The sequence below is a fragment of the Trematosphaeria pertusa genome (genome assembly GCF_010094035.1).
Source record: "Trematosphaeria pertusa strain CBS 122368 unplaced genomic scaffold BU26scaffold_2, whole genome shotgun sequence".
Taxonomy (NCBI): Eukaryota; Fungi; Ascomycota; class Dothideomycetes; order Pleosporales; family Trematosphaeriaceae; genus Trematosphaeria; species Trematosphaeria pertusa.
In genome coordinates this window covers 517,606-528,378 of record NW_022987213.1, presented here as the reverse complement: position 1 = coordinate 528,378, position 10,773 = coordinate 517,606, and the positions used below count along the sequence as shown (strand labels likewise).

Here is a 10,773-nt window from a genome sequence, read left to right as displayed (position 1 = left end):
AGTCTTTCTTAACGCGCTTCTTAAGCTCTTACTATGTAGAGTAGAGTATCTTAACAACGCTAGAGTAATTAAGTAACCTCTTAGAGACTTATTACACTCTTTAGCTTGTTATTACTTCTTCTAGATTTGTATTTCTAGGTCTTCTTCTACTAATTCTTTAGCTAGTATATATTGCTCTAGTGTTAAGGTCTATTTGTCTAAAGTTATATTAAATAGACGTAATTAGCTCTATAGTAGCAGATCTTTAACCTCTATTGTAAGCTCTTTATAAGGGATATTATACACCTTAATATTAATTATATTAACTACTAGAGACTTCCTATATTTGCTACTATTATTCTTGTATAGCTTGTCGCGCATAAACAAGACGTCTTAAGTTTAGATAACCTTATTCTTTAAGAGTATCTAGATTCTAAAGATATTTAAGAAGTTCTATTCTAGTAGGTACCTAATATAAGTACGTACTTCTAGTTTGTTAGCTTTCTTAAGGTTCTTTCTATAAACATACGCTCGACAGCTAATAGAGGCGTAATAAGCTACTAATAGTTTATAACCTATTACTACCTTATATAGAGTTTTCTAGCTGTTTAATTTAACTAGCGTAGTGTTAAGAATTTAAATAGCTGTAATAAATAGCTCTAAAGCTAGCTTCTTAGGTAATCTAGCTGTAATTCTTATTACTTAGCTTTTTATAATTATCGCGTCTCTAGCTTTCTCTATACAACTATTCTACTTAGGCGTCTTAGGTAAGCTAGGCTTATATTTAATATCTAATTTAATGTAGATCTTAGTAAGCTTATTACTAAAACTCTTCTTATTGTTAGTTCTAAGTATAACGACTAAGTACTTAAATTAACGCTATAGTTTAGCGATTATTCTACGTATAGCAGGCATTAATACTACTCTACTTTTTGCGGGTAACGTATATTCTTTATACTAGCCTAAGAATTTATTAATTGCGTAAAGTCTCTACTTATTCTTGTTAAAACAGGTTTCTTCTATTAGTAGTAGTTAAACTAAATTTATCCCTATTTAGTAGAAGAAACGCTTTGCAGGCGTTAATCTAGGTCTCTAGAAGACTTAATAATTTATTTTTAACTATATATAGGTGTTACAGTTCTTCTAGTTAACTAGAGGTGTATTCTTCTTAAGCTTAAAGCTAGTAACGGCCTCTTCTAGGTGCGTAATAGCTTTCTTGTTTAGGTGTACCTATAGTTAATAGGCCTTAGCTCTAGTAGTAATTATTACTAGTTGTAGGTTCTTTAATAGTTAATATACTATTATAAATATAGCGAATATTTCCTATAGATTAGGGCGGCTATTTTTATCTACGTTAAGTAGCTAGTGCCTCTATTTATACTCTAAGTTGTAGACTATATTACTAGGCTTATTCTTATATAGAATGTCTCTACTAGAGTTAAAGTAGATTCTAACGTCTTAAGAGCGCGCAAGCCCTATAACGTTTATAAAGAAGCTCTCTACTAACGCTATATAGGTAAGGCGTATTAGAGTTAGTCCTAATAGAGTATTAGTCTAGAGAATTACCTCTTTCTAAGCTTTAATTCTTATAGCTTGCCCTCTAGCGTATACGACGACGTTTAAGTTAGCTTCTACCGTCTTTTTCTAGCTCTAATTCTCTAAGTTGTAGACGTAAATATTAGAGCTAGAGTTACAGATCTACCTATTAATAAGGTGTAGAGCTGTTAGAACTATCTTCTAGGTTTCTAAAACCTTAGCTGTTGCACTAAAGGAGTAGAATACGGGGTTAGTAGAAGAGGTACCGCTTATTAGCTTGTTATTATTAAAGCTTAGTAGAGTAGTGCTCGCTTTTAGCGTAGGTTTATTTCGCTATTTAGGGGTTCTCTAATTAGCGGCTTGTTTAAACTTCTTAGCCTACTTCTTTTCCTTCTTTTTCTTATTAAACTTAGCCTAAATTTTCGCGTTAGGCTTCTAGCTAGTTAGACAGACCTTTAGGTTAACGTAAAAGCACTAGCTAAACTAGTAACAATGCCCGTAGAAGTACTCTAGTATTTCTCCTTAAAACTTACTACGTCTCTAGCTCTAGTTCTATTGTTATAATACTGTACCTAGTATTATATACGTCTCTAGGCTAGCTATAATAGGTTTAGTAGCTCTCTATAGCTGTTTAAATTCTGCTACTAGGTCTAGTACTATAGAAGCTTAATTTTCTAGCTAGGTAAATAGCTACGTAATCCTAAGCGTAGAGTACGCTTTATTAATTAGTTAAAGAGCTTTAAGTAGCTCTCTCTAGGCTCGTGTACTCTATACGTCTAGCATGTTAAGTTTAGCTATATAGTTAGTAATCTAAATCTATTTATTAAGCTAGTTATCTAGTTTATTACCCTTCTAGGTCTTCTAGACTTTCTTATATTATTCTAGTAGTACGTCTTAACGTAACGCGTTAGTTATTACGACCTATTTCTTTAAGCTTACTAACCTTTTATAGGCTGTATTCTTGTCTATAATATATAGTATAAGGTAGGTATTAATTATTATAGCGATGTATACTAATACTTTCCTTAGACCTTTCTATATAAGGAGGTGCTTCTTAAGGTTCTCCTTATACCTTTCTTTCTAGTCCTAGTACTCTAACTTTTCGTTAGCGTTAAGATCCCCTATCTTTGTAGCTTCTTGCTTAATTATTAACAGCGTTAGGCGTTTAGGCTTCTTCTAAATCCTCTTACGTTCTAACTCTTTTAGATCTAGGTTGTAGTAGGCCTAAACCCTATATTATGTAGCCTTTTTCTTTACAAGAAACTTCTAGTAAGGCTAATTCTACGAAGCACTAAGTATTTTAACGGCTTTTGTAACGTTAGTAATAGTAATAGTGTTCTCTATTGTAGAAATTATAGTGCGCAGAGCTAATTTAATTGTGTATAGCGTATTTCTAGAGTAACTCTAGAATCTGTTAGCGACGACGAGGTGTATAAGTTAGTAACTCTATCGTCTAATTGTATTAAATAAACTTAGCAGGTTTAATTTACAGTAGTAGGCAAATCCGGGCTTATAACTATTAGGTGAATTGCAGAGTATTAAGACATGAGTTGATTAATTAAGAATACGAGAAATATGGCTATATATATACATGACCAGGTCACGTGAAGTAGTAACCATATCCGGCAACAGAACTTCTACTATTCGGAGTCCCCGCCAACGCCTTCTCCATCTATCAAGCCGCTGTCGTTAGCCTCCGATGCGCCAATCGGAGTTGAGGAAGCTTCGAGTCTGGGCGAATTACCACAATTTGCTGTCATCCCACAAATCTCTCATGTTCCTCGAAATTCTTACAACATGTCCTCAGGGTCAGGCTTCAGAATACTTGCGGTGCTTACCGCATTAGCAAATCGTCACCGGCATGTTGCCATTGAGAAGGCTAATTCAGCTTGCTACAGCCTCCACCTGGCAACCAGAGATGACATCCAAAGACAAGCCCAATGGCCACGGATTTCGAGGCGCGGACTATAGTGGCAAACGTCCCTGGGCATGACCGCATCGAAAAAGCTAATCCTGCTTGCTACAGCCATTACTTCGCAATCCAAACCGTTATTCAGCAACATCCCAATAACGACGAGGAGTATCAGACACGGACGGCAACAACAAACGTCGCAATGCGTGATCTCGTCAAGGCCCACCTGCTACAGCTTCCACTGACAATCGAAACGGTAATCCAGCAACAACCCGAGGCTGCAAAGAGCATCAGGCGCGTAAAACCTCGAAAGCTTCCTCGGACACAAGCTACAATCACAAGCACCACTCCTATACATGATCGCAGAGCAATGTTTGCGAGGCCACAAGTCCCCTTGGAAGAGAAGGTTAAATCCGCGGGTTCCCGTTCGACACCTCAGTATTTCCAGCACTTCGCTTCGTCTGCCATTATCACGAATTACAGCGCGAAAGGCGAAAGCCTATCACGAAAATGTTTCAAACCACCTTACATTCCTCCACCACCCATCTCCAACTTTGCCATACTCGCTCAATCGCCATGAGATGCCGTCAATGCGAACACAACAACGAAATAGGAATGACGAAGTGCCAGAAGTGCGGTGCATGGATAGACTTTGTCCGCATCGATGTTCAGGTCGACACTTCTCGAGAGGACCTGCATAGGGAGGGTGAGGATGGCGCCGAGAGCTTGGACGAGGATAGCGCTGAGGGCCTGGGCAACAAGGGTGGAAAGAAAGGAGGTGATCAGGACGGAAAATGTTGCAATGGTGACAAAGGAGAAAGTCAGGATGGCAAGGGGAATGATCGGTGATGGGAAGGTGGGCAATAATAGTGGAGGCGCAGCCGGCGCAGCTGTGGTGAGTGGTTAGGGGCAGTTGGATATTTCACGGCATGGGTACAGAGGCACGCAAGTCATCATTTGATCATTCTATCTATCTCAGACGTTCTCACTGTCATGAGCGGCGTTTCCTTGAGCGCCGAGTTTGAGGAAAACGTCCGAGTCTATGTATCTAGCACAGCCGAGCGTGCAGATAGCAAGCATATTATTCGGAATCTTCGGTCGCATAATCCTCCAAACAGTGCACCCCCAATCCCCTTCCCCTAATTCCTCTTGTTTTGCCACTTCATGTACTCCCTCCCTACTTCCCTTAAACCCGATTTATACAGCCTCCGCCCAACGGTCCTCCGCCACCAGTATGGGTCCTCATGCTCGCCCTCAGCTTCGAACTCAAGATTCAGACCGCAAGATACAGAGAACTTGGTCGCGATCCAGTCCTTTGGGAAGAAGCCTGCGATTTCGAAGTCGATAATTCCAATTGCGGGCTGCGGAGGGGATGTACTCGAAGATGTCATAGTGGGTCCAGGTCCGTCAAGGAGCAAGACATTAGTTGGTCCGAGATTGGCATGGTAGAAGACGAAAGGCGCCTGCATATCCATCCCAAGCTGCTCGCACGCTGTGCGGATAGCGATTACATCGAAAGTGTCTTCCTCGGAGCGCTGGAGATAGGGTTCCCAAATTCCCTTCCCATCAATGCCTCCAACAACACTTGACTCCCATCCCATCATCTCCTTGATGGCGCACACGACCGCCTCGGCGTAGCTCTGACGCTTCTCCTCACTCAGCTCGCGCCACGCAGCGGCAAGCGTGCGGCCTGGGACTCGTGTCATGAACAGAAAGCTGCGATCGGCAGTCTCGAAGGCATGGACAATTCGTGGTGTCGTGAAGGAGGTTGGCCGTTTAGCGCAGACGTACGAGAGCGTGTCCAGTTCGCTGGTCACTGTGATATCAAAATGCTCAAGTTGGCGGATCTTGCAGACAACTTTAGTGCCAATGCTAAAGAATGCGCGGCCGCCGGAGCAGTCGTAGGTGGGCTTGATGTAGGGCGTATCGAGGGTGGTGGCAGGTGGAGGAGGCGGGGATGAGTAGGTGAAGGTGTAGGATGCGTTTTCGGCTTCGTCAAGCCAGCCTAAGGGATTTGAAGTGGAAGTTATGTCTAAGGGCAACGGTGGAGAGCTCCTAGTGAGGATCCAGTCCCCAATGAGCCATGAGTTGGCATCAATCTGCTGGATGATGTCGGTGATGTGCGCTTTGCCAGGGTTAGACATTGTGCGTTCAGCATCAATATGCTTAATAGAGTAGGCTTCACCATGTTCGGACATAGTTGCGTCGGCGCTCGAGGTTTGCGGATAGACCCTCCAATTGGCTCAACTGAAGATGCGGGAAGGTGTAGTGCTAATAACAAGGCCCCTTAGGATTACGTTTTATATCGAAAGAAGCGCATCATAAAAAATATATTACATTTTAGATTGTGCGGTGACAACGCCTTGGCGCAGGGCATGGATGGCCAGCCTCGGTCCCTCGGAACTGTAAGTGAATATGATGCATGGCAGAATAACAGGCAACCAAGATTAAAGATACCAAGCAAGAGAACCCTGAGAGAGCGGAGGGAGGCAAACCACAAGTTGCGCAGCTAGGAAAGGAAGCAGTAAGTGTCTTCGACCACGATAATAAGGTGGACAAGACTCAGACTTATGTTAATAGTATTCGACCTTGAGACTCAACGGCGGCGAGCGGTACCGGAGCCCCGGGTCATTCACTCCACTACCTTCTCCGATCCATCATCAGCTTGCTCGGTCGCCTCGATCTCCATCCTATTTAGGCTGTTAATAGGATTCCATGTTGAACTTCGTTCTTGCGAGAACTCGAAGGGTTTTAGGGGTGTGGTCCGTATTCGGCGTCGAAAAGCTCCCTATCTAGCGCCGCCCCAGCATAACGTCCCTCGATCGAGCTCCAACAGTTCCAAACCCCTGGGCACTCCCATCTCCACTAGTCGAGCCTCCCCTTCGCAGGCGCCCGGAACAGCATACAGAAATCAAAGCATCTTTCCATCGTCCTCGCGCGTTATAACATTGTCCACCGTCCAACCGTCTGATAGACCAGCGGCCCGTCCATCAATAGAACGCCGGGCCGTAATTTCGCCCAGACCGAGCAGTGAGAAAGCCGACGGAAGCGCCTTGGAGAAGGCCACAGTGGCTGCGTCTGACGGGTGCTCTTGTACGGTCGAAGACGCCGATCCAAGCTCAAGGGTATAATGCTGCCTTCTTCACAAAGGCGCATGCTACCATACGGTAGAGGACGCCGAATAAAGCTTGAGAACGTACCTCCGTGGACTTGGCAAAGGCGCAAGTGCGATCGTGGGAACTCGAATTAGAGCTTGAGGATATCCCACCGCAATCTTCATGGGGGCCCATGTATGCCAGAGTGAGAAGCTGGTATGGAAGCTCGTAGAAATACCACCCCATTCGCAATGGTGGAGTACTCTGGTTGAATGCTTAAGAATGTGAATTGCGTCTTTCTTGAATAAGTATATAGGCGCGCACACCATTCTAGCACTTCAATAATAAGGGCAGGTTAACATGTTGCTGTATCCGCCAAAGAGCAGTTCAAGATGGAGATGGAGGAAACCGAGGCGACCGAATTTGTGATATCGCCGCGACTTCAAGACGAGCATCATAGGATGCAGAAGGAAGCCGCTGCGAGCCCGATTCGTAATGCGGCCACGTCTCTAAAAACTAACACAGGATTCAAAGGATGAAGAATGCCGACGGGGCCTGAATTCGTGATATCGCCGTCGTTAAAGACCAGTGAGATCCAAAAGATCAAGGAATCTAACGGGAGCCTAATTCATAATGACGCCTAGTTCCTTGGAATACGATGGGATCAAGAGGATAAGGAAGCCGGTGAGAATCCAGATTGTAAGATAGCTGTGTTCCTTATGGAGGATGGGGCGAGACGCAGGAAGCCATTTAGAAGCCTATATAGCAAGACTGCCGTCCTCTGTGGAGCATGAAGGTGACATATAGGAAGCTCATTGGGAGCCCAATTCACTGATGGCCGCGTTCTTCATAGAGTATGAGGACGAGACGTAAGAAGGCGATCGGGAGCCCAAGCCGTAAGCCCACCATTTCTTGGTGGGGTATGAGGTTAAGGTGGAAAAAGCAGACTACACGTCTAACTCGCAAGGCCGCCGTGTTCCGTGGAGTACGAGGGTAAGATGTAGTATGCCGATAGGAGCTCGCCCATATGGCCGCCTAATTCCTGAGTGTTAGAGCGATTGCATGGAGGCCGCGGATAGAAGCGCATATTGATATTGTACTGCCACCAGATGTCCATTAGTATTAGGGCGATTGGAGGGACGCCAATGAGAACTTGTTGTAGTGCCGCCCTGTTCTCAGTAAAGTGTCAAGGTGAGAGGGCGTACGACGGTCACGTGCAGATGAAGCTTTCCTAGAGGGTAAAGGCGAGGAGGTGTCCTCACGCCATTCCTTTAGGAGTTACTCTTCACCTGTCCCATACGCTTGCTGAACAACGAACTGGTATTAGAATTCTTGACTGGTCCATTGTGCTGTCATATCCCCTGTGAAGTGTGAGGCTGGTTGCGGAGACTGATAAATCCTAGTTCAGTGCCGTCGCGTCCTCTGCGATGTGAGGAAAGAATGCTTAGCTTGATAGATGCTGGTTATAGCGCCACTGTATTCCTCACGTATAATGGTTTAATCCTCAGACGAATAGACGCTCGCAAAGTCGCTATGTCCTCCGCGATGTGAAGTTGACGATGCTCAGCCGGATAGCCTGCCCCCTGAATTCTCCCTGTACGATGGATTCCGGTAGGTATGCAGCCGCTGCGGATTCCTCGCGTATGATGGGGTTGATCCTCAGGAAAATAGACGCCAGTATAGCCACGGTGTTGTTCGAGATGTGAAGGTTGAGGATGCTCAGCCCGATGACCCGCCCCCGTGTTGTCCGCGTACGATGGTGCTGATGCTCAACTGGATGGATTCTTGTGGGTGTGCCGCCGTATCCTCCGCGGATAGGGGCGCGGCTCGAGCTGACATGCGCTGGATGTGGCGTCGATGTGTTCTTCGCGTATAAGGGCACGCACGCTCGAGCGAACGCATGCCGGACGCGGCGTCGACGTGTTTTTCGTGTATGAGGGCGCGCATGCTCAAGCCGATATATGCTAGATGTAGTGCGGTGTCTTCGCGGGAGGATGGGTGCTCAGCCCAATGGATGCTAGCTGTAGTGTCGACGAGCGTTTAAGGGTGCGTTCCCCGCAGTATGGCGATGTGGATACACCATGCGAAAAAGGAGTTTGCAATGGTGTCAAAGGTGGACTCGCGTGAGGCGCCTCTTCACAGGATGGGCGGCGAGAAAAAACGAGGCTAGCAGACTTAGCGCGGCGTGGGAGGAGAAGCTAAACCGAGTTCGGCAAACTAAGACACGAACTCTCAGCATAGGACGTGTTTTTACATTTGGTTTTACGCTTGGTCGCATGTGACAGCTTAGAATACGGCTGCAAGAGCAAAATCTATGAGGTGCGTAGGTATACATTGCTCGGTCACGTGCAGGGTGGGCTGGAGCTTGCTCGGGCTCGGCGATCACCAAGCCAGACACATTCGATGAGCGGTAGCCACATTCGTCCTTGTGAATAGCAGATTTCATTTCGTAACTTATCGCTGAAATACATCTCTATTTCTTAATCTGCGTATTCATGTTGGCCGCCTCGTTGCACGTGATTGCAGCCGGGTCGGGTGGTCGGAGCTTAACCGGGCCGACCTCGGGAGATACGTCAACACCAAACAAACATTCGTCTCGTCGAACGACCACAACACGCACCCTACAGTCGACGGCGTCCCCGTGAGAAAGGCCACGACGCTCCACAAAGTCGTTCTCTCATGCTAGAAAATCGAAAACGCGCCCGTTCCGAGGACCCAGGCGTACCCCGTCTGGCGTCGAAGCGACGGACGCATCCTCCCTCTCTCTCGCTCTCGATCCCGGCCCCAGCCTCGCTTTCGTCACCGCCTGCGACACCTCTATCAGCGCGCCTTCCTCTCACTCACGAGAATCTTCGCATCTGGACGCTCCGTCAATCGCCCTGCGAAGCAGCCATGCCGCCCGCCTCCGAATCCGAATCCGGCCAATCCAACCCCGTCGATTCTGAGCAACGGCTCCGCGCATACGGCGTCTTCGTCGATACTCAAAACGCTCTTCCCGACGCTCTCAACGAGTATATCAACGTCCTCATCAAGGCTCCACGCGAGCACACGTCGCCTTCGGCCAGGAACATGGGCAGGAAACAAGGTCGGGCGCGAGCAGGCAGCGAGCAGGCAGGCATTGATCTCCTCAAGGACCATCTGCTGTTCGTCGGGGAGGCAGACGGAGGCATACCGCTCATTACCTACCTGCCACAAGTCAACCTAAGCCGAACCTATCTCCCCGCACCTCCCACCGAATTGGTCGCGAAAGAGCTGGGTCTTCTCACGCAACCCCGGCCGGATTCGCTCGTTGGCTACATCACATCGACCGAGGCGGAGACATGCGGTTCGAAAGCTCCAATAACGCCCGAGCAAGAACGGATCTTCCTCAAGAATACGCTGACGTCGAGCGTACATTTTCCGTTCCTTAGCTGCCAATGGAAGAGCTCGAAGAAGACCCAAAACGAAGCAATGCTCCAGGCGGCGCGCGATGGCTCTACCATCAGCAACTATCTCCACGACTTCTTCACCGCAGCCGGCCACGAACCGTCTTTGATTGACACGAGCCACTTCTCCTTGACGTGCGACATGAATACTGTGCACTTGTGGGTGCATTGGCGGCAGGAGGAGGGAGACGTCAAACACTTCATGAAGATTATCGGCCAAGCCTTCCTGCGCGATATCGACGATGACGGGAACCCACAACTTGTGAAGATCAGGAAGATGCTGCGCAACCTACTCGACTACGCCGTAGGTGCCCGGCTTCAAAAGATCAGGAGCGCAATACCCGATCTGGAGGCAAACAAGGCACGAAAACGCAGCCAATCGCCACGAAAAGGACGGCGCTGTTCCCCAACCAAGTGTGGGTCAGACACCCTCTCGCTTCCGAGTGCCAAATCCAGCAACAACCTTTTCAACATGCCGCCACCGCACCTGCCCTCACCGACGCTCAGCGAAACCAAGAAACAGAAGCTAGACCCCGGGGCGCCGGACTAGATCGCGAGGATATGAGTTCACAATAGGTCTAGTCGGCATTGGCCAGGAGAAGCGCGGGCATCTGGTGTATTTGGATCATCATCGATGGGAGGCTCTACAGAGTGGGCACTGCAGCTCAAGATATCAATGGAATTTTTCTGGACGACTCGATCACTCGTCCGCGCGGATGCCTGAAGCTTTGTCTTTCCTCTGTTGAATTCAAGAACCCTGAATGCGGCAGTGCATCTGCGGAAGACGAGGATGATTCGCAGCAGACAGGCTATACAGCATGCGCCT

General features: G+C 47.2%; 4 protein-coding genes across 4 annotated transcripts; 3 read left to right on the top strand and 1 right to left on the bottom strand.

The window, feature by feature from the left end:
- Positions 1-3,455: 3,455 nt before the first annotated feature.
- On the top strand, positions 3,456-4,007 carry BU26DRAFT_500019 (uncharacterized protein; the record flags this gene model as incomplete). Its single annotated transcript, XM_033826459.1, has 1 exon — positions 3,456-4,007. The coding sequence occupies one exon, from the start codon at positions 3,456-3,458 to the stop codon at positions 4,005-4,007; it is 552 nt and encodes a 183-aa protein (XP_033689231.1).
- Positions 4,008-4,566: 559 nt separating this feature from the next.
- BU26DRAFT_415924 (uncharacterized protein) lies at positions 4,567-5,571 on the bottom strand (the record flags this gene model as incomplete). The annotated part of the gene is made up of 1 exon (XM_033823138.1): positions 4,567-5,571. The coding sequence occupies one exon, from the start codon at positions 5,569-5,571 to the stop codon at positions 4,567-4,569; it is 1,005 nt and encodes a 334-aa protein (XP_033689230.1).
- Positions 5,572-5,802: 231 nt separating this feature from the next.
- On the top strand, positions 5,803-6,558 carry BU26DRAFT_546558 (uncharacterized protein; the record flags this gene model as incomplete). The annotated part of the gene is made up of 3 exons (XM_033831845.1): positions 5,803-5,832; positions 5,865-5,951; positions 6,175-6,558. 3 exons carry the CDS (start codon positions 5,803-5,805, stop codon positions 6,556-6,558), a joined length of 501 nt encoding a protein of 166 aa, XP_033689229.1.
- Positions 6,559-9,414: 2,856 nt separating this feature from the next.
- BU26DRAFT_558934 (uncharacterized protein) lies at positions 9,415-10,497 on the top strand (the record flags this gene model as incomplete). Its single annotated transcript, XM_033832624.1, has 1 exon — positions 9,415-10,497. One exon carries the CDS (start codon positions 9,415-9,417, stop codon positions 10,495-10,497), a length of 1,083 nt encoding a protein of 360 aa, XP_033689228.1.
- Positions 10,498-10,773: the final 276 nt, after the last annotated feature.